Source organism: Nicrophorus vespilloides, unplaced genomic scaffold (assembly GCF_001412225.1).
Source record: "Nicrophorus vespilloides isolate i.1.1-1 unplaced genomic scaffold, Nicve_v1.0, whole genome shotgun sequence".
Taxonomy (NCBI): Eukaryota; Metazoa; Arthropoda; class Insecta; order Coleoptera; family Silphidae; genus Nicrophorus; species Nicrophorus vespilloides.
The window spans coordinates 59990-82880 of NW_017100104.1; the positions used below are offsets into that span (position 1 = coordinate 59990).

Here is a 22891-nt window from a genome sequence, read left to right on the forward strand (position 1 = left end):
ATTTTTTTTTAAATTTAGTTATCATTATTCTACAGTTGTAATATAAGTTTTTATCCTTTTCCAGAAGTGTGAAAGACTTCTTCTTTATGCTAGAGGCTGTTTCTGATTCATTTTTATTTATTTTTTAATTTAGTTATCATTATTTTACAGATGTAATATAAGTTTATATCTTTTTCCAGAAGTGTTTCCCAATTGTTGGCATTGGATGTCCACTAAGCTGATGATAGACAGGTAAAGCAGACTTTGTAATAGTACATAAATTAAATAGCAATAAATCTATGTGATGATCAATAATATCTTACCTACATTATCTGAAAAGTAATGAAAGACAAATTTATGCTAGAGGCTGTTTCTTATTCAGTTTCAAATTTTTTAAAGTTTAATTATCATTATTCTACAGTTGTAATAAAAGTCTTTTTTCAGAAGTATTTCCTATTTCTTGGCATTGGATGTCTACTGAGCTGGTGTTTACACTGTTATAGCAGACTTTTTAATTCTTAAAATAAGTTTATAAGTAATATCTATGTGATGATATATAAATCTTATCATATTTCACCGAAGATTGGGAGTCTACAATGTGCGTTGTAATGTATAAATGTTTAGGAAACCCTGCATTTTTTTTATTAACATTTGATAGTCTTTTTGTCAATGTTTTTTTATAGTAAGAGTTATTATTTTTATAATTTTTCTATTGAAGTTTTTATTTTATTCTGGTGCTTTTCAACCCCATACTGTAATATGTTTTTATATTTTGGTTTGAGAAAGTATGTCTATAACATTTTAAATGATATTATTTATAAAGATAATATTGTCCTATAAATGTATATTTGTTTTTGGTATTTTGGATGTAATTTTGATTTCGCTGTTTCTGGTAAATAAAATTCTCTTCTAAAAATTTGTTTGTGATTAAGTACTATTTGAAAATAAAAGTTTATTCGCTATTTTGCTTATTAATTCTCCTCATGTAATTCATGACATGTTCTTCAAAGCAGTGAAGTTACTGTGTACATTTTCTGGATAATGTGGATACGGTTCAATATTTTCAATTTACTTTTACATTAGTTGTAGGCATATGTATACATAATGAAAAAGATATACAGTCAACCCTCCAATAACGCGGTACTCTCAGAACGCGGTTTCCATATAAAGCGGAACTGAAATTGCGACAGCCCTCCTATAACGCGGTACTCTTACAGCGCAGTTTCCGTTCAACAGCATCCCATAAGTTCCTTCCGCGCAGCCTATGAATGACTAGTAACTAGATATTGTAAGAGATTTTAATATAAGTTTTATTTTCGACGCAAACGCACTGCCGAGAAAAAACTACCATCTAAGACCTTCATTCTGATAAATCAAAGGCGTGCTCTGAGGTTTAAACTTTCAAAAGAACGTATCATCCTTCATGTGTGCAGCATTCTATCAGGGAGCATGATGATAAAACCAATGATAATAAATCGTTCTTCAACTCCCCGTGTAATGAAAAACATTAATAAGACCCAATTGCCTGTATTCTGGCGATCTAATAAGAAAGCTTGGATGACTCAAAATTTATTTAAGGATTGGTTTTATAATTGTTTTATCCCGGCCAACTTTTCCAAACCATTTGTATTAGATTGTATTAGAACCGTGTCATTGGCGATGAATAATTTGCAGTATACCATCAGGATGTAAGAAAACTAGTACTCGGGGAAGAAACTTTAAACGAAAATAAGGAAAACGAATGGGTGCCAAATCTCGATTTACAAGATGTGAAAAGGGCTAAATTTGGCTATTTGGCTAAAGAATTAGAACTTCATTTCATTCAAATTGATCGTTCAACGGTGCGCAGCACAAAGTTTAAAAGAGAGTTAAGAAAAGCTACAATCGAGAACCAATGTGAAGATGAACTAAGTGATGAAGACATTTTGCCCATTAAAAGAAGACGAGTTAGGCGACTCATATCTGACAGCGAGGATGATTGTTGAAAGATTACATAATTTTACAAAAGTCTTCATTGTTTTTGTTGAAAAACAGTTTTTTAGTATAGTTCTTGTTTCATTTTTTTTATCAATCCTTATATGAACTCTTCAATTCAATACAATAAAAATAATTTATCTTGTCTTTTGTATTTATTGGTCTCCGCTGTACGAATGATGCGATTTGTACTAATTCCGAGTTTCTTATAGCGCGGTTTCCATACAATTGCGGTAGACGGTTTCCATAGAACAGGCTACGAATTAGCCTGGTTTGTACGGTTAAATCCGAGTTTCTTATAACGCGGTACGCACCCATCGCGTTATAGGAGGGTTGACTGTAGTTAATTTTCACACGATCATAGAACTTCTGGGCTTTATCAGCAAAAAACTGAACTAGGTGTAATTTTACAGCATCATCATTGAAGGTTTTACCATTCAATAATTTTTGCAAGTATCTGAACAAACTGAAAGTATAATAAAAACTTTCGATGTTTTTTACGCTAGTTCATATTCATTAGATCCGTTGTAATGCTCTGAGGGGCCAGAAATTCATAAATTTCTAGACCCAACCAATTTTTGGACATCTGAATCAACATCGGGTGATATGGCTGGATATGGCCTTTCAAGATTCATGCCTTGACTTACCAACCAAAGTAAATGGTAATTCCTCTTTCTTGGACATTTTCTAGAAAACACTGTCGTGTCCCAGGAATTGAATTCTGGACACAGTGGAATATTGTCTGGTGTTGTCGTTGTGGAGTCTTAGTTGTAGGAATTAAATATTTCAATTGGTTTTACATAACTTTATCCGTTACTTGGTTTTCTGCTGAGACTATGTTAGTCTTTGAAGGTTTTACTGAGACTGATTCTAAATACTTATTCTACTTACAAAGTTAATTTATGCATTTGTTTATATGAAAAAGATGATCAATAACGATCATTATGTGTTTATAATAAGGACTTGAATTCGGAGTAAAGGCATACGAGTATCGATGGGAATGTTTACGCTTGGTCTCCTTTGTTTATATTAAAGGGTATCGAACCGGGATCACGGTGGATGTCTCTAGTTTGTTAATACACTATATTAAAAATAACAATTATAATAATAATGGTTGGACACAACACCACAATTATTTTTTTTCATTATATCATAGTATATTTATTTTACAATCTATTCATGTGAATATTTAATAAATCTTCCGACGATTGACATTTGTTCAAAAAGCGTGTCCCTCAAAGAGTTAAAAAAGGTTCGATTTCATTTCGTTTGAGCTGCAAATCGCAGATGTTAATGCGTTGGGTAAATGAATTTCCATAAACTTATGAGTAACCTAAATAACGAGTTTTTAATGAATCAGAATCAATTACGACATTGATTTGATCATCATCAACTTCATTTGGCCTATCAGATCGCAGTTCATCTTTGAGTGAAAAATCACCTTTTCGGTAATAATAAAGCAAAATATGATGAAATTAAACGCTTTTGTTCTCTATGTTAAAATTGTATCCACACAAACAAATATACGAAAAAATACAATTAATTTGGTTTTTAAGAAAGTTTAAGTACACAACAGAACTGGTTCCATCCACTCTGAAAAGAGTAGAAGTATGTAACTTAGCTCGCACAACGGAGTGCATGTAGCCTGCTGTCAATGTCATATTAAATAGATAAAAATACATAACTCAATAAAAATAACACATCTACATATTTTAAAATAAAAAGAATCAAAACAAATATATCAATAAATTAGCATATGAACAAACAAACCTCAAACACATAAGAGACATATATATATATAGGTAGACTATTCTCGAGCAGGGACCTATCAGTTCTTATCGCAGTTTGGAGGATCTCGGTTAGGGATGTATATATAAGTTGTGATAGTTTGTTATAACAATAAAAATTAAAATAAAAAATCTGGATAAAAATAAACAAGCATATAACTTTTAATTGTGAAAATGATAATTCAAGAATACGTAAATATGCGGGAATATTAGCAGGTTCACCACACTAACGACAAAAACATTATTTTTTTTAGTGTATTTTTTGTTATAATGTTGGTAACAGAGGTGAAATGAGACGAAGTTTGGATGAAAACATCCTTTCATATTGTCAATTCTAGACACGGTAGGTTGTTTCTCCAAAAGTGCTTAAAAATCTTTAAATATCTTGTGTAATGTTATCCATCATTTTTAATTAAATAGTAAAAATAATTCTGTAACTATTAAAGTAACGTTCTATTTTATTATTTTAGTAGATTGTTTAATTTTTATAAGTGGAAAAAGTTATCGAAAGTTTGTTTGTGTTTGTAGGTTATGCATATGTTTACACGCTTATATTGGACAATTTAAATGTCTTGTTCTAAATTCTATATATGTTTTTAGTCTTTACAAGATGGGACGTGTAATTCGTGCGCAACGTAAAGGTGCGGGATCCGTCTTCAAAGCTCATACCAAGAAAAGGAAAGGAGCACCAAAGTTGCGTCCATTAGACTTCGCTGAACGTCATGGATACATCAAGGGTGTAGTTAAGGATATCGTCCATGACCCAGGCCGTGGTGCTCCTTTGGCTGTTGTACATTTCAGAAATGCCTACAAATACCAAACCAAGAAGGAATTGTTCATTGCCCCAGAGGGCATGTACACCGGACAATTCTTGTATTGTGGAAGGAAGGCTAACTTGCAAATTGGTAAGTAAATAATATTTTAAAATATCAATACATTACTAAATGCATAATTACTAATGAATTTTCTTGGTGAGCAAAAGTAATTGAAAAATATATTAAACAATTTCTTATTATCAAACAAATATGTACTCAGTTCTATAGTTGCGTGTATCACAAAATCAGATATGAAAGTTGGCAGGTTCAAGTCTCACCAACAACAAATAGTGGGAGTCAAAAAGGTGGCAGAAATATGGCCAATTCATTTATATAAATAACAATTTATATAAATCTCTTAAAAAAACTACCAATATCAATAAAGATAATTTATTTAGTAAAAGATATATTTGCAATAAACTCACTGTTTTAAAGAACAAAGTATAATTGATATTAAATATGTGTGTATGCTCAAATTGTGATTTTTAATATTTTTTTTAGGTAATGTAATGCCAGTTGGCTCTATGCCTGAAGGTACTATTGTCTGCAATTTGGAAGAAAAGACTGGTGATCGCGGCCGATTGGCGCGTGCTTCCGGTAACTACGCTACTGTAATTGCCCATAATCCAGACACCAGAAAGACCAGAGTTAAGTTGCCATCCGGCGCTAAGAAAGTTATTCCATCCAACAACAGGGCTATGGTTGGTATGTATACTTTACTTTCATTTGAGAATGTGATTATTAATTTGTGTTTAATTATTAATAGGTATTGTTGCTGGTGGTGGTCGTATCGACAAACCAATCTTGAAGGCTGGACGTGCCTACCACAAATATAAGGCTAAGCGTAACTGCTGGCCAAAGGTACGTGGTGTTGCCATGAACCCAGTTGAGCATCCTCATGGTGGTGGTAACCATCAACATATTGGTAAAGCTTCCACCGTTAAGAGAGGAACTTCTGCTGGTCGCAAAGTTGGTCTCATCGCTGCCCGTAGAACTGGTCGTATTCGTGGTGGCAAGGTTAACAACAACAAGGATGATTAGATGTATAATAAGTTATAAAACAGTCACATTTCTATTTTGTATGAATCCAATATGTGTTTTATATACAATACAACCATTTTTCTCCATTTCTTATGAAATATATATAGTTGACTGTTTCCAATGTTTTTAATTTATTTTACCATAAATTTTATTATTGTATATATTAATCATCAAGAACTATATACAGTAAACCCTTCCATAATTCACTACTTTCATAATACGGGAATTGGGAAAAGCGATTTCGATGCAATACATTTTAAGCAGCTTTTTTTAATCGAAAAATTTGTAGCAATCTACAGTGAAATTAATGATAAAACAATTGATTATAAATTATGTCCTAATAAGTAATGAAAAACATCTAATAAAAAACATTCATGGCTTAAAATATGTTTGAGGACCTTTTCAAATTGTATTGTCCCTGCAGTAGAAACAGGAGTTTTATTTTTTATAGATGTAGCCAGTAACATTAGTGTAATGTTTTCAAAACGTTTCATTTTTTTTCATTAAATTAATTCATAATTGCTTCTTCCCATGGATGCTTTTTGTTGGTAGTGTGCCAGTGCTAGTGTTTTGGTTATTTTATATAGACATTCGACATTGTGTTGGTCGGCCTATTGTTAATAGAGTATATAAACAAACAATGTTTAAGAGACATCTACGAAGTCTCTTTGAATACTCCGAATTCTTTTTTCAAATAAACAAATACATAATAAACAAAACCATGCAGTCCGAATTCAGTGGGATTGCTTAATCACGTCAAATGTGAAGAACTTCAAAAATAAAAATCTCAAATAACCACCGACGAAACAGAAAATTTCAAGAAGAACTAACATTAGAACAAACTCAAACAAATAGAAGTGATTAAAAAGCATATTACTGTAAATATGACCGAAGAAACATTACAAAATGCATCTGTTGAAACAGTCACTAATTAAGGTTTATTTCTTTTGTATTTTCAATTATATAATTCAAAACAATAGTAAGAAGGGAATTTTGTAAATAAAATTAAACCAACATTTGTTATTTGACTCGATTTTAAATTCTAACTAAAGTACATGTGAGTTGTATTTAACTCGCGTATACACAAAATAGTTAATAATATAAAATGTTTGAAATAAACTTCTTAGGCTCAACTGGATTATTTAAATATTTTTTCTCGTTAATTACTTATGAAAATGTAATTTCAAGAAAATAGATGCAGATGATAATTGTCAGAGTGAAAATGTTCTAGTAATAAAAATAGATTTGAGCAATATCACGGAGTATATAAATTCGAAATTAATTTACACAACTGTAAAGTGGGTTATACAAATGTGTGTGCATATGTTAGCAGATTCAAAATCGGGCTACATATACAATTTTCTTCTATATAACTTGACCAAACGTTACAGATTTTTTGGGATTTGTTCCTCCGCTCGTCATTTTCCTTAATGGAGAGCACCCCTGCTACGTAGCCTGTGATGATGTCCTACTTCTCTTGACTCTTTAGCATCTCCCCGACGAATGTCTCCGGTTCCAGCACTTCTCCTAGATTTGAATTCAGCCTCGTGCTTCATCGTCGCCCATCTGCAGCAACCAAAGAACGAGTGTTCTGGGCTATCGTCTTCTTCGCAGTACCAGCACTTTTCGTCCTCCTTCCTGCCTATAAAGTGCAGGTACTTTCTGAAGCACCCGTGCCCGTAAAGCGATTGGCTCAGATGGAATGTTGTCTCGCCGTGTTTTCTGGAAATCCAGGGTCCTACTTCTGGGATTAAGCGTCTAGTCCAGGCTCCCTTCTCCGAACTCTTCCAAAAATAAAGCCCAATGCTTGCCAACTGAAGCTGAGATAGCAGATATAAGACAAAGCTGCCAATCTGCGAGACGATCTTATCAGCTCCCAATTTCGAAAGAGATATATCGATGATCACTCATGGATTCTCTGTCGAGAACACTGCATTTGTTTATTTTGGTGACCATTCTAGTCGTGGCTAAAGTTAAATCCAGGATTAGAACTAGAGCCTCTCTCAAAGGTAGAGTTGGAGTCTCTGTTTGTAACCAACAAGTCCAAGCTTGCTGCCCATTCCGTCAGCATGACTCCTCTTGCGTCTTTTCGTGTCTCTCCCCTGCTCTCACCATTCTGGGTGTTTTGCGTTGAAGTCGCCTGTCACTACCGCTGATCCGAAGATTCTTAAATATTGAAAATATTCGAAATAAACACATAATATAGATAATCAAATTAATAAATCAATACAAAGTAATAATGAATAAATAAAATATTAAGTTTAGAATTAATTTCGGTACCAGTTTAAGTTTCTTTAGAAATTTAGGACTGTCCTTCGTGATATATTCTGTTATCTATATGAATATTTGTAATATGGGTTGCGGTAGTATGGCGACCGCAAATCATCTTGTCTTTGATTTTTGATATCAAGGTCGATCACAAAACGATTTTTGGTCAATCGCGTTAAAAATCTGATTCCAAATAAATTTGATCCTAGCCACACCTAAAATACACTAACAATAGTTTATAATAGAGTAAAATAATGATAGTTTTAGTCGCAATCTCATGAAGTTTGTAAGTTTATGATTTTTTATTGAGCCGCGTGCGGTTCGCGGGTTGGATAAGTCTCATTTATAATAATAGTTTATTGGTCAAAATACAAGGCAATAAACAAACGCACATTGAGTAATTAACTGATAAAATAATTAATAGAAAAACACAAAATGAAATTGCAATATAGTAGGCGATCATTATTATTTATATTATAGTATTTAACCTTTATCATTTATATGTGTAGTACATTTCCTCTTTGGAAAGCGTGTACGATTAATCAGTATGTAATTACTATTCTTATATATGCGGGAAGGTGTATAATGTCGGTATTTTATACAATGACACGTGGAAATTGTCGAAATACATAAAAATAATGATTTCATATATTGACAGATTTTTATTAGTTCAACCAAAACCATTCTACCTTCATATATATGTACACTTAGAAACTTAATTATTCAAAACACAATAAATGAATGATAGATAATACGATCTATATTATATTTCGTTCAAAGATGTATTTTGTGTTTGTGTTATTTAATGTTTCCACCATATAACTCTTTCTGACATATTCGGTTATCCAATAAGAACTTAGGTTTCAAAAATAATGTATGAACAAGAGTCATGCATGAAGTCGTGGATCATAAAATTAGGGTTTAGTATTTCTTCTAAATCTTCGGTTAACAGTTTATGAATTTGTTAAAAACTAAATTTGTTATTGATTTATTGACTATTTTTTTGTCGGAATAAATTCGATCAAAAATTGGAATACATTTTATAATAATAATTATTATTGTGTTTTATATTTAGATTTGATTGCATCTACAAAATGTTTTAAAGATTCTTGTGTTTTATTTTAATTTTATACGATTTTGCCTGTACGTGCTTATGTGTAAATATTTGTTGGCAGCTTATGGAATTACAAATTACATTTTATTCAATATTCATTAATTACTTTCACATGATAATTAGAAGAATTTATAAAGTATATATTTTGTATTTAATAGCTAATAAACGGTGGCACACTGTAATAATCAACTTTATTTCATTACACAGTATACGTGGATGTGGCTCTCATGAAATAAACAGAAAACTGCCTATTACAGATTTTGGAATTCTATCTGGGTCGTTTAAATTAACATAACATTGTTTATCTTTTTATAATAAATTGTGTTAGTGGGTTTATTAGTATGATTTATAATGATAGGAATATTCGAAATGTACGAAATATTTAAATATAAAAAAAACTGGAATTTAAAAACGGTTGGAGCATATAACATATTTTTTTATGGACGTTGTACGAAGAAAACATTTCGTATAGTAACTGTTTATAACTGTTTACAAGTCCTTGACCCTAAGGATTGCAAGAGAAGACTGCGTATGAAGAGATGTTGTCGATCCCACCTGCTCGAGGCTTGCTGGACCGGACCGGTTGTAGCGGCACATCGTGATAATTATTACTTTCACGTGCGATTATTAGAAAAATACACTACCGCTCTTTTAAGAAGTGGCAGAATTTATCTATAAAATAAGGAGCCGGTATAAAACCAGTCGCGTGAGTTCAATAACTCTAGTCTAAACTGCAACACGAGATGAAGAGCAAGTGGTTCTTGGTTTTTACTTTTGTGTCTGCCGTTTATTCGGCGGCAATTTATCAAAAATCCATAGAGATTCCAGTTAAAATAATATACGATAAAGTTAATTTCCAAACGGCCAGTTCACGAAACCTCAACTCTTATTCGTCTGAATCAAATGCTGGCATCAGAAACTTAGAAGAAAAACCTCAACTCTCACCGGGACAATTGTCCGAAGCTGGTAAGCATCTTCCAATTCCCGATGTCGATGTACAAACTGCATTAGATGAATTGAGAAGAGAGAATGTAAAATCGTCTGTCGATGAGATTAAATATACCGTTGATGTATATGACGAAATTGAAAAGATCGTTTTAAATGGAGCTAATGATATTAAAACAAACGTTGAAAATATTAACGTCGAAACTGGTGAACCGACAAAAGCTGATGTATTGAGTAAGGTTAATGCGACTTTAGAAACTTTTTTGGAATTTACTAAAAAACTTTCCGAATCCAAAAATTATGTGAAACAAGCCTTGCCCGGCAACTTCCTCAAAGAAGTAAGAAACAATTTCCAAGCCGCCTCTGCTGATCTCTTCAAAGATGTTTCTGCATCACAATCTATAAAACAAACAGCTTCCAACAATCCATTTCAAATGATCGTTACTCAAATTCAAAATAGTTTCCAACAAATTGCCAACAATATTAATAACATCAGCAATCAAGGAGTGACCCAAGGAACCGTTTTAGGAGATGCTCAACCAACACAGTCTCCAAATCCATTCCAAATTGTACAGTCAGCTGGCCAGCAATTAGTTCAAAATATCAATAATATTATTAACAGACCAGTTACATCAGCTCCAGTAGCGGCAGCTGAGAGCGACGAGCAAACATCTAAGCCAACACAAACAAATCCATTACAAACTATTCAAACCGCATTACAAAATTTTAATCCATTTCAACAAGGATCTCAAAACGAAGAAAGCACAAACCAAGGACCACTGCAATTTCTACAAAATGCTGGACAGCAAGTTGCCCAAGTTATAAACAGCGCTAATCCATTTACTCAATCTCCAAATTCAGAGTCCGACGAAACCTCGTCTTCCCAACCGAACGGTCCATTCACATTCCTCCAGAATGCTGGACAGCAAGTAGTTCAAGCAATTGGTAATGCTTTAAATCCGGGTACCCAAGCGCCAAATGTCCTAGGAGATGTGACTACCGTTTCACAACCAGCCGGTCCATTATCCATTTTACAAAATGCCAGTCAACAAGTTATACAAGCCATAAATAATGCTAATCCGTTTAACCCACAAACAACGACCAAACCTGCTGTCGAAAATGATCCACTTCCCGATTCAAGCACATCTAGACCCATTTCATCGAGTGCAGTTCCAGTAAGAAAACCGACTGAAGAATCTCAGACAGTTGAAGTCTCAAAACCGATTGAACAAGAGGAAGTGGTGAAACCAACCGAGATAACAGAAGCTAACGAAATCGCAGAAGCTGAACCGTTTAGCAAATCAAATGAAATTAAGGTATAACATACATACAAAAAAATATATTAAATTAATATCATATTGTTTTAGGAGTCCACATAAACAATGAAATATGACTGAAAAGTAAAATGTGCCGAATTTATTTACTTGTTGCTTTAGAAACTAAGTATAAATTATTTTTAATAATATGTCAAATACAATAATTATATTTATATTTATCTACTAATAAAATATTATCAATAAATATTTCTTATTTATATTTTATTTGTATTGCCATTATTTTATAATATATTTTGTTTTGACCTATACGATCTCAATATTTGAAATCCCAACCCAATTCTGTATGATGATTCTACCTTCGTATATCATTTATAGTCCATATTATTTTGGATTGGATGAAGTTCTAAGATTATTGTTAATTACTTCACAAAAATCATTAAGTGAACAATTAAATATTGAACACATACAACCACATACCAGCACTTTTAATAACCAAAATTAGACAGCATAACATATAAATGCAATCATATAAATGATTGATAGTTCTAATCAAAACTAAACTAAAATGGTCCTTATAATCGATAAACTGTTTGAAAATCTCAAATCAACACATTTTTTTACGACAATTTTATACCGAATACAAATTTTAAACCTACCTTCCATATGAATACGTCATTTTCTCGTGATCGCTCCATTATTTTTTGTATATTTAATTATGATCGTATTTCTTTTTTTAATTTCCCCTTTACAATGATTCACATGGTTTTATATTTATTACATTATCTATTTATAATTAATTATATAATTTTTATAATTTTATAATCAATATTATTATTAAATTCGAATTCATCACCAATAATCCTTAATTCAATTAATATCTAATAATGAATAAATAAGCATGCAATACACAAAACCTTTTGGCGATCGTGGTCTTTCTGACTATTTATTTAATAATACTAAAAATACAAACAATTTCAATTTATTCCTGAAAATTAACAAGTACCTGCGGTTGGATCCGACTAAATATTTTACGTGAACCATGGTGCACTGACCCTAAATAAATTTCGTATCTCCTTGAAGATGTTACCAGTTTCAGTAGGACCGGTTTTGAGTAAAAATGCAATAAAACCCCAACGCCACTAGAAGCATGAAAAGTAACAAAAGTTTTATGCAGAAAAAACATGTAAAGGTTGATATAAAAGGATATTCTGCATTTCTTTAGCTTTAGTTTCCAAAATGAAGGTCCAGTGGTATTTGCTAATAAGTTTTATAATTTCTGTGCAATCGTCGACGACATATCAAAAATCTCTTGCAAATTTAGAAGAAAAGCCACAACTCTCCGAGGAATCTAAATACATTATAGACAAGTATAATCAGTTTCTAGCATTAAAAGTAAAAGAATCCATTTTAAATGGAGCATTTCAAATTTCTAATGGTATTAGAGCTATGCCAGAAGATCACTATACAAATTTAAATAAAATGGAAATACTGAATAGTATTAATATTACGTTGGAAAATTTGTTGGTAGAATCTCAGCAATATATAAAGATGAACGCTGGCATTTCATTGATGAAAGGACAATATTATATATTGGAATTATCTAATATGTTGACAGATAGACTTAATGACTATATAAAACAAGTAAAAAGTACTCGTCAGATATCATCGCAACCACCACAGAATATTCTAGACTTACTCCAAAATGGATTTCAAGTGATTTCGAATGGAGTCAGTTCAATTTTGAACATTTCGGGTCCTACTCCAAGTCCAATTAGCATATGGCAACTTATACCAAGTTTCATTGGAAATATAAATCCCTTCAAACCAACGTCAGCACCTTCGCAAGTTGCAGATGTCGCTGCCGATTCAACAGTTCCTCAACCACCCAGACCAATATTAGATACAATTCAATTTCTTAATCCATTCAAAATAACAACCATAAAACCAACGATAAAACCAGTCGTTGCTTCCACTACACCAATTGTTGTAGAAGATTTGATTTCTGAAGATACCAATAAGAAAACATAAATATTATTATTATAATTTTTTGTTTTTATTACACCTTTATATTTTATATTCAATTAATAAACATGTTAATAACAAATATTTATTTTATATTTATTTCGTACCATTTTTAACGTTTATGGTAGCAGCTGCATTTGAAATGTTCACAAATCATTTATTTTATCTATACGTTTTCTTACTGGGACCGGTTGCGTCTGCAAAAATGGTAAATACATGGCATATATGTATGAGGAGTGCATAAAACCAGCAACAGGAATTCAATTAATACAGTCCAAAGCCTAACCTAAGATGAAGTATACGCCTTTATTTCTCACGTTGATAGTTTCGGTGAATTCTGCATTGATTTTGCAAGATGAAATTAACAAAATCAATTTCGGTAAGAATTTAACATTGATTTACGATGATAAATTATATCTTAAAATTGAGACAATCGTTAAAAATAGTGCGATTGAAATTGAAAACGGTATACATAACCAAATGCCCAATAATCCGAGCAACAAAGAAATGTTGAGCAATGTGAATGCAACATTTGATAATTTCCTGAGGTCCACCAAAAAATATATATCTCTACAAAATATTAAAATTACCGAAACTGGACAAACAATTGAGATATTGGATAACACTTTTAAGAATATTAGAAATACAATTTTGAATTTTAAAGATATAAACAAAGAAGTATATTCTGGTAGACAGACCAACGAAACATCTGGAGGTATTATGCAGTTTTTCCAAAACGCAGGACAACAGATACTCCAAGCCTTTAATAATATAATGAGGCCACAGAATGCTACTCAATTGGAGGGCCAAAATATAAATAAAATAAATTCTACATCTCTGCCAGCTAATTATACAGCAGATCAGCCACAAAGACCTCAGATTTTTGAAGTTCTGCAACAATTAAATCCGTTTAGACGGACAACAACTACAACCACGGAAATCTCAAATAAATTATCATCAAACGAAATAGCGAGCATTACTGAAAGTACTAAAATTATAGAAGTTACGGAAGTAATTGATTATACAAGCAAGTATACATACATTTCTATAAATTTAACGCATTATTTTCTAGGCCATTGTATCCAAAGGACAAGATGCAGAATAGATTACTAACGATTTATATTTATATATTGCTTTATTTAGATATTTTTTTAATTAAGTATTTGCTATAATAAATAAGGTGTAATGAAAGGAGACTTTATTATTAGCTTCGTAAAGTACTGGTGGGGCATCGGATTTCAATGTACGGAATGTCCGTTCGTATTTCCTGGCTCGACAAACGGCGCGTTATTGACTTATTTGCAGTCAGAGGTTCTAAACATTTCTTATTTTTATAATTTATATTTAATATTACCTATTTGAAAATAAATATATTTACAAAAAATAACAGCATTTTAAATTTATTCCATATATGCTTATTTAAATATTCAATGTAAACTTCATTTCATTTATAAATAGATTAAATAAGGTTGGTTTAAATAGATTAATTGGCATTTAGATAAATAGGTTACAAAATGTTTAGGACTGATAGATCAACTAGTTAATGCGACTTGAGGTTCTCAGTCTCAAATTAACTATGTGATCTACTAGTGGAATAGTGACAGTCCGGAATTATTAAATGGCAATTGAACTTCGCTTTTCCAAAAAGGACAACCACCCTTGGGGATTCCGTTTAACCGGAGGCTCCGACCATGATTTTCCTCTTACTGTCGTGAAGGTATTTAGTAAATCACTTTTAATTATACATATATAAAACAATAATCTTTGAAAGATTGTAGATGGTAGTCATGCGGATAGAGCTGGGCTTAAAGTTGGAGACGTTCTATTAAAAATTCAAGATACAAATACCGATGATTTAACTCACGAGCAAGCCCATGAATCGCTTCTTAAATTAGATCAAGAATTTACAGTGAAAATTTTAAGGTAATTTCTACTCAAATTGATATAATATTACTTAAAAAAATCTTTTTAGGGGCGATCTAACGGATATTCAATTAAATTTAATAGCTGTAAGAATTTGTCTTTTTTTTTAACTTTCAACAAAATGACATCATTTTGTTTCTTAGGATGAAGATAGAAATGAAGAAGTGTATAATATTTTGGAAGGTTCTATACCAATTGAATATGAAGAAAGGCCATATCCTGACGAACAAACTACAGGTTGGATGAAAACAAATAATTTCTTTTAATAAAAATATATGTACATTTCAGAAAATATATCATTTGTAAAGCACGATTTAAATTTAACAGACGAAGAAGTTCACAGAATAATAAATCCAGAAAATTTCGAAAATTCTGCAACTCTAAAAGAGCTCAAAAAAAATGAAAATTTGGAACATGTATCTACCGAAGAACAACGTATGTTTTATGTTGCGAACGCAGAAGTAAAATCCGAATTGTATTTAGAGCAAACAATTGAAAAACAAGTAAATACCCAGATACTTATTCAAGCAGAACGAAATCAATTTGAAGAAATGCAATCAGCAGCAAATAAAGTCAGTGCACAACATGTGCACTCTTCACAAATTTGCGAAAATGAAGTTTTGGGTAAATCGGAAGTTTTAAAAGTATAACATGCGAACATAGTTAATGCGATCTATTGAGGAATACATTATTTTAGGCCATCAATACGTGCTTGAGTGATTTAGAGATAGAGGAAAGAAAGTGGTCCACATTTTTGCAAAAACCTAAAAATCCTAAACCAATTGTCAAAGAAGAAGAATTAAAAGTAAGTATTAGATGATAAACTCGCATTTATTTAGTAACATATTATGTTTTAGGAAAATCAATACAAAGTTGTTATACGAACAAAAAAAGATCTAGAAATTGAAAGAGCGACTAAGGTAGAATTTATTTAATTTATAAACGTTTAATTTTAATTTATAAATATTGAATTTTATTCATTAGAAAGCAGAAAAGGAAGCAGCGGTAGCTATGGAAATCGCAGCAGAAGAATCTCGGATTGAAGCAGAAAGAGCAGCATATGAAGCAACATTAATTGCTGAAGAGGAGACTTATAATGAAATAAATGTTGAAATGAAAGAAGCTAACAAAAATGAAAGAAGAAAATTAGAAGAAGAAGATGATATTATAAATAAAGAAATTACAGTTGAAATAGAACCCGACTACGATTCAGTTTCCGAGAAAAGTGAGGAGAATATGACATATATTACTGGTGAGTCAATTAACGTTATATTATTTTGTAAATAACATATATTATATCGTAGGTACGAAAAAATCAACTTTATCTATAGAACAGCAGCTATCGCAAGTCAAAGAACAACTTTCAGCGCTATCTGATTTACCTCAGACGATTCAAATGACTTTGAGTTTAATAACGCAACAATTACAAAAGATTGCGCATAACAGTCAATCGCACGAAGAAGAGATGGAAAACGTAATTTATTATAAATAGCATTTTGGCACTTGCTAAATAGTATCAAAGATTACATCCATATTATTTTTTAGGAGTTCAGTTGCGCTGAAAACACAGACACGGAGGATGAAATTACTGAACTTGTGATTCTAGGTAAATGTGATGAGTTTGATTTAACTATTTTTTTAAGACTTTAAAATTTATTTGAACTTATTTTAAACTTAATAAATATTTTTTTTAGAATCGCAAGATGCATTAAGTATCGTTGAAGAGGAAAGTGAAAATAGGGAATCAATACAAGATTTCTTAATAGAAGAACAACGGTGTTTGCAAAGTTCTGAATTGGAGGCAAGTGTTCTTGTTAAAACTATGAGCCTAGAAGAGGATATAATGGATCAAGAAGACATTGATATGAAACTTATAGAAGAAATAGAGGAAAAGAAGAACGCACAATTGAAAATTGATAAACAAGCCAAGGTAATTTCAATGGCAGTACCACTATTTAAAATAAACTATGTTTACTATCGAAAATCCGAATTCACAAGGTAACATTTTTGAAGGGTATCCAAATTGGAAAGGATTCAAAACGTGTGAACATTAAATACATTTGCTGTATTTGGAAATTATTATACTCGGTGCTTTCTTTAGTACCAGTCGTTAATTATTGCTTTAACTAAATTTATAATTATACTTTTGAGTATTATTAATTTTAAGCTTGAGGTGGAACATTTTTTGTAGGAAATGAACGAGTTTCGACCCCTGGCACCTCTGGAGCGACCAATAATTTTACCGGGAGGTAGAAAATGGTCTCAACCCGATGACGCAGTTCGATCATTCAGACAACCAAAAATGTCTGATGACAAGATCGATCAAACTATAAGCTCTTATTATGAAGTTGTTACAGGACACACGATTGGGTAGGAAAACAGTTCATGGGATATTTGCTTACAAGTTGTTTTGTTATTTTCAGATTAACCATTGGAATCACATTTGGCCATGGACACATGTCACCCAGCCCATATATAGGTACTGTAAACATGCATCAACTTTAAACACAACACAAATAAATTTTCGTAAAATGCAATACATTTGCTTATTATGCAATATATAAACAAAACAGCATGCTATTTCTAGTTGATCAAATTTTCAGAGAATCCAATTGTTGTTTGGTTCATAGTAAAGTAATCGAAACTAAAAAGTAAGTATTAAAGCAAACAAAACTGTAGCTCTTAATCTCATAAATATTCAATTCATGAAGGTAATTTCATATGCTGTTCATTTTAATTTATTTGAGATTTTTAACAATTAAGAAGCGTATTATTATTTTAATTGTCAACTGAATGTACAAAATAATTATATTATTGTTATATATATATTCCATAGAATTAACTTCTTGAAATTTCAACCACCTCCGAAAAAAATGGATCACCTTCAGCATTCAGAAGTTTATAAAATTATACATGATTTGGAACCACCCGCTAAAGGTATATTAGCCAGACCAGAAATGATTTTATCTGAAGAAGATTATTTTACTAAGGTAAAATGAAATATAAACTATATTATTTTATGTTATAATAATAATATGTATAAACAATAATAATCATTAACAAATGAATTAATTAAAGTAGTCTTAAAAAATATTATCTTGAAGTAATCTTTTTATTTTACAGAAAAACGAAAATAATCAAATATCTCCCCAAATGGAGCGCTGAGATCATAGTTAAAATATATTTTGAACTTACAATGTCAATGAAATATGTTATAGAAAATTGTGTGTAATTAAATAATTGTAACAACCAATATTTTTTTCACTCCCAAAATTTTCCCATAATTAATTATATTGTTTTTGATTAAATGTCAATTTAATCAAAATGTTTTTAATACAAAAAAAGTATTGAAAAACACGTTGAGAATAAAATAAGTATAATCTACCGTTTGTCGTTATAATTTATACAATGCTTTTTATTGATTTTGTTTTCTTTGGATTATGAAATTAATTAAATATACTTAGAAACTGGGAACATTTCTATGTGAAAGTAAGAAAAACATTAAAAAATGTATTTAATAAAGTACAACAAAAACGCCATCTGTTGAATTAAAAGGATAAAATAAAAAAAATCGATGATGTTTACGTTTCATTGATTTTTAGATAATGAACTATATTTAGAACATGTTTCATATAATTAATCTGTATTTTTCTGGTAGACTATTATTTTAAATAATATTCGTCAGTTTGGCGTTGCTTGACACATATAAAGTATCAGTCATTCAAGTTGGATCCAGTCGCTCCCAGTAACTATAATGGCATACATTATCGTATACACGCTCATCATTATCGCAGCGGCTTGGTTTGCGAAGTTTTTATTTGACGTGTTCAGCGTGAGGAGAAAACTGAGGAACGTGAAGACACCACCAGACAATCTGTTGCTGGGCGAATCTTTTAAATTTACATCTACTGCACGTTAGTACATTTTTTATTTCAGAAATAAAGCAACGCTCAAACAAGAAACGAACAGTCGTAGTCCTTGAAATCACAAACGGAGCATCTCTGGTTAAGGTCACTTAGCTTATCAAATTCATTTATAACATTGAATAATTCACTGGTGAAATTGCAATCATGGTTAAAATATAATGTACATTTATATCATGAATTATAATATATAAATTAACAAATGCAATTCGTATTTCATTTATTAACATTTCTGTAATTAATGTTAATATAAGCTGACCAATTACTTTTTGTGCAAAAAAGTACTGATTGATATAGTTACGTCATAATCAGTGGCGAAACTACAATGTTGCCACAAATTCCTTAATGTGAACCAACACTCCATCCCCGGCAACAATTTTTGTAACTGTTATTCTCAAATAAAAAATTGCCTTTAAATTTATTTTTTTTATACGGTACTTTTTCTACCCCCTTTCGATAAAATTTTCTTTCAGTAGCGTACATGTCCGAACAATTTAGTTGAACTTTACTGTTAAAACTGAGACTAGTGTCTTTACGGATGATTGCAATCTTGCATGAACATACTCATCCACAGTTGCATAAGTACCAACTCCTTCTGCCCACGTTCTTTATTAATTCGTAATTTAATAATATGTATAGTATTGCTTCATACAGAAAAGTGAAGGAAGTTGGCTGACCATACTTCAATATATATATTATTTTTATTGTAAATTATATAAATATAAATCTTTAATCTAAGGATTGGCTCATCTGTAATTATAAGTTTATTTAGATATAAACAATTTAAAATATTGCTAACTTTTGCGGCTGAAATATTATCAATTTGTTGAGTAGTTATGTAAAACTTATTTTAATATTAATTAATGTTTTGAATTAAATTTAAACATTTTGGAGGGAGGGGGTTCAGTTGAGTGCATGTGTGTACCAGAAGGGTTTCAACTCTTGAATTATTTTTAAACTAATTGCTTATTTACGACTATTATTTGAATAAATCAATTGTTCCAGTGAAAACATCGGCTGGCTCTCATATGCACCGATAAAATAAGATAAAGTGCGGTAAAATGTAAATTATCTGAGTGAAATAAGCTTTATAAGCACTAAAATACAATTATTGTATAATATTTTTTACCGGTATATATGTTTATTACCAAGGATAGACAGTTTAAATAATAAGTATTTTTAAAGGACGTTTTTTAAATGAAAAAGCAGTAACAAGTCCACAAAGTAGTACGATTGGGTACCTTAATTAATATTACATTTTTTAAATAATGTTTGCAAACTTTTTTTTATTAAGAAAATTAAAAAACATATATTTCATTATTGCATTTTTTTGTTTATATTTTAATTTTTAGATTTTATACCTGCTCTTACAAAGTATTTTAAACATTTCGGAAACCATCTGAACATTTACCATGGGTTTCTATTTTCCTTTATTTTAACTGCTGATACAAAATTTTTGGAACACATCTTGACTTCTACAAAAATCTTGAAAAAATCTGAAGATTATGCATTTTTTAAGCGTTGGCTTGGAGAGGGTCTCCTGACATCGACTGGTAAATAATTAACTCATGTATTCTTAGAGCATAATAATAATTACAGATATTTCAGGGCAAAAATGGTTTCGATCGAGGAAAATTTTAACACCTGCTTTTCATTTTCAAATTCTTGAACAGTTCATAGAAACGTTCCACTCCAAATCGAATATCTTACTGGAAAAAATAGAGAAGATGAATGGAAACTCTTTCAATATTTATCCATTTGTAACGTCTTACACTTTGGACGTTATATGTGGTATATTTACAAATTAACTAAAAATACAATTTACTTGAATTATTATTTCGTTTTCTTTTTAGAAACTGCTATGGGAACTAACGTTAACGCACAATTAAATGCCGAATCTGCATATGTGAAGAGCGTGAGGACTATGGGAGAAATTGTTGCTCGTAGAAGTTTCAATATTTTTACACAGAACGATTTCTTATACTTTTTCACTAAAGATTATAGAACGGAAAAGAAACTTGTTGCAATAATCCACGAATATACAAATTCCGTAATCGCGCAACGTAAGAAAGTGTTAGAATCACAGAATATCGATACAAAAGTTAATGAACTCGGCAGAAAAAGACGTTTGGCGTTCTTAGATTTGATGCTTCAATCTTCAGTTGATGGGCAGATATTAACCGATGAAGAAATTAGGGATGAAGTTAATACGTTTATGTTTGCTGTACTAAGACAAAAAGATAACAAAATATGTTAATTATTTACATACATTATTTCTTTTAGGGTCATGATACAACTGCATCAGCTTTAACCTTTACAATGTTTTGCTTAGCTCAAAATACAGAAATTCAGGTATTACATTGAATATGAGTTTACAAGTATTTATTATATATTTGTTATAATAATTACAGAATAAAGTCCTTGAAGAGTTAAAACTAATTTTTAGAAACGACGAAGATAAATATAGACCTATTGTTTATAAGGATCTTCAAGAAATGAAATACTTAGAAATGGTCATAAAGGAATCGTTGCGATTGTTTCCACCAGTGCCAATTATTGCAAGAGAAGTCGATGAAGATATTAATTACGGTAATTAAAGTGTCCATCTGGTATTTGGTGTTTTGTAGCTTAAATATATTAAGAAAAGATATCACGAAAACTTGACCTAAAAATACACAAGACTGAATTAACAATTGTGATATTATTATTATTTGTTTTTTTAGATGGAGTGACTTTGCCGCCAGGAGTGCCACTGGGAATGTTTACGTATGGTCTTCACAGGGACCAAAATATTTTTCCGGATCCAGAAAAATTTGATCCCGAACGTTTCACCGCTGAAAATCAATCTAAACGGAATGCATTTAGTTATATACCTTTTAGTGCAGGACCGCGAAATTGTATTGGTATGATCATTAGACATCTGAAATGATATCCTGCTCGAAAATATCATTAAAACTTGTTTTTCTTTCCAGGACAAAGATTTGCCATGTTCGAAATTAAATCTACACTTGCTATGGTTTTAAGACGCTTTCAACTACTGCCCGTTGAAGATTTTGAAATGATTCTCTCTTACGAAATTGTTTTAAAATCTAAAAATGGGGTATATATAAAATTTGCAGAAAGGATATTTTGACATGTAAATAATACTTTGTTATCTGGTTATGTTGTTTATACATAATAAAGTGTTCAATAAAATAATAATAATTGCCGATTAATTACTTTCTAGAACAAAACCACTTCTTCGAGGATAAAGTTTTTGAGAATTACTACTATCACCAATAATCAAATAATTTATAACACTAGTATGTACCACTGATCTAGATATCGTGTTTACTTCCTTAATAGATAGTAAAGTGTATTCTCGATTTTAACACAAGTTTTTGTTTCTCGACACGGTGTTAAAATCATGGCTGGATATAGAATTTGCAGCAGATTTACGATTAAAATTATAGCAATATCGATATAGAGGCTGCTTTAGTCTTAACATTGTTCCTAACACTAAAAATATGGAATTTATTGCAATACAGAAAAAAAGCAGATCTATTAATATTAGTAGATATGGTCAATAGCCCTTTGTAGCAGTTGAATTTTATTCTTATTATTGTTTTTTTTTTTCATTTAATGGTTTATTGTTGATAATGAAGAAAATTTGGCAATAAGTAAACAAACTTTAATTACAAAAGTGTAAAAATTTAAAACCAATTAAAAAAGATATTACAAAATCTTGTAAAATTGCTTTCTATTATATATGTAGTATATTTCTTTTTATCATTGGTTATTAATAAAATGTAACCTTTAATTTATACGGTTCTGCCAATATTTT

The 22891-nt window shown here is 30.9% G+C and overlaps 4 protein-coding genes and 1 long non-coding RNA gene across 11 annotated transcripts in view; all 5 read left to right on the forward strand.

The window, feature by feature from the left end:
- Positions 1–675, forward strand: part of LOC108568186 — an 8279-nt gene extending 7604 nt beyond the window's left edge. For all 3 annotated transcript variants that reach the window (XR_001891291.1, XR_001891290.1, XR_001891289.1), the window contains 2 exons: positions 180–231; positions 424–675. This is a non-coding gene — a long non-coding RNA (uncharacterized LOC108568186). The remainder of the gene's footprint in view (positions 1–179; positions 232–423) is intronic.
- A 3330-nt stretch (positions 676–4005) lies between these two features.
- Positions 4006–5676, forward strand: LOC108568177 (60S ribosomal protein L8). Its single transcript, XM_017929112.1, has 4 exons — positions 4006–4083; positions 4341–4645; positions 5057–5260; positions 5322–5676. Exons 2-4 carry the CDS (start codon positions 4351–4353, stop codon positions 5594–5596), a joined length of 774 nt encoding a protein of 257 aa, XP_017784601.1. The 5' UTR covers positions 4006–4083; positions 4341–4350; the 3' UTR covers positions 5597–5676.
- Positions 5677–9721: 4045 nt separating this feature from the next.
- LOC108568189 lies at positions 9722–11302 on the forward strand. The gene is made up of 2 exons (XM_017929127.1): positions 9722–11239; positions 11291–11302. Exons 1-2 carry the CDS (start codon positions 9722–9724, stop codon positions 11300–11302), a joined length of 1530 nt encoding a protein of 509 aa, XP_017784616.1.
- Positions 11303–14764: 3462 nt separating this feature from the next.
- LOC108568178 (titin homolog) lies at positions 14765–18390 on the forward strand. Of its 5 annotated transcripts, none has more exons than XM_017929115.1 (15): positions 14766–14939; positions 14994–15145; positions 15195–15231; positions 15289–15382; positions 15434–15789; positions 15843–15950; positions 16003–16065; positions 16130–16397; positions 16450–16619; positions 16691–16751; positions 16840–17075; positions 17337–17515; positions 17569–17624; positions 17749–17796; positions 17982–18069. In XM_017929115.1, the coding sequence occupies exons 1-14, from the start codon at positions 14841–14843 to the stop codon at positions 17781–17783; spliced, it is 1914 nt and encodes a 637-aa protein (XP_017784604.1). In that variant the 5' UTR covers positions 14766–14840; the 3' UTR covers positions 17784–17796; positions 17982–18069. The 5 variants fall into 5 exon arrangements, with proteins under 5 accessions (XP_017784606.1, XP_017784604.1, XP_017784605.1 ...); XM_017929114.1 differs by lacking the exon at positions 17337–17515 and adding an exon at positions 18269–18390 and having other exon boundaries at positions 14768–14939; positions 17982–18135; XM_017929117.1 differs by lacking the exon at positions 17749–17796 and having other exon boundaries at positions 14765–14939; positions 17982–18086.
- A 386-nt stretch (positions 18391–18776) lies between these two features.
- Positions 18777–22201, forward strand: LOC108568172 (cytochrome P450 4c3-like). The gene is made up of 8 exons (XM_017929107.1): positions 18777–19059; positions 20421–20621; positions 20677–20859; positions 20922–21292; positions 21352–21420; positions 21480–21657; positions 21792–21971; positions 22041–22201. Exons 1-8 carry the CDS (start codon positions 18900–18902, stop codon positions 22199–22201), a joined length of 1503 nt encoding a protein of 500 aa, XP_017784596.1. The 5' UTR covers positions 18777–18899.
- The last annotated feature ends 690 nt before the right edge of the window (positions 22202–22891 follow it).

Bases quoted from the DNA above. Each gene is read 5' to 3' on its own strand.
- LOC108568178 (XM_017929113.1), top strand. From the start codon at position 14,841: ATGGCAATTGAACTTCGCTTTTCCAAAAAGGACAACCACCCTTGGGGA. The intron at 15,146-15,194 runs GTAATTTCTACT...AAATCTTTTTAG, and splicing joins TTTACAGTGAAAATTTTAAG to GGGCGATCTAACGGATATTC. The intron at 15,790-15,842 runs GTATAACATGCG...ACATTATTTTAG, and splicing joins GTAAATCGGAAGTTTTAAAA to GCCATCAATACGTGCTTGAG.
- LOC108568172 (XM_017929107.1), top strand. From the start codon at position 18,900: ATGGCATACATTATCGTATACACGCTCATCATTATCGCAGCGGCTTGG. The intron at 19,060-20,420 runs GTTAGTACATTT...TTTAATTTTTAG, and splicing joins TAAATTTACATCTACTGCAC to ATTTTATACCTGCTCTTACA. The intron at 21,293-21,351 runs GTACTAAGACAA...TATTTCTTTTAG, and splicing joins TTAATACGTTTATGTTTGCT to GGTCATGATACAACTGCATC.
- LOC108568189 (XM_017929127.1), top strand. From the start codon at position 9,722: ATGAAGAGCAAGTGGTTCTTGGTTTTTACTTTTGTGTCTGCCGTTTAT.
- LOC108568177 (XM_017929112.1), top strand. From the start codon at position 4,351: ATGGGACGTGTAATTCGTGCGCAACGTAAAGGTGCGGGATCCGTCTTC. The intron at 4,646-5,056 runs GTAAGTAAATAA...TATTTTTTTTAG, and splicing joins GAAGGCTAACTTGCAAATTG to GTAATGTAATGCCAGTTGGC. The intron at 5,261-5,321 runs GTATGTATACTT...AATTATTAATAG, and splicing joins CAACAACAGGGCTATGGTTG to GTATTGTTGCTGGTGGTGGT.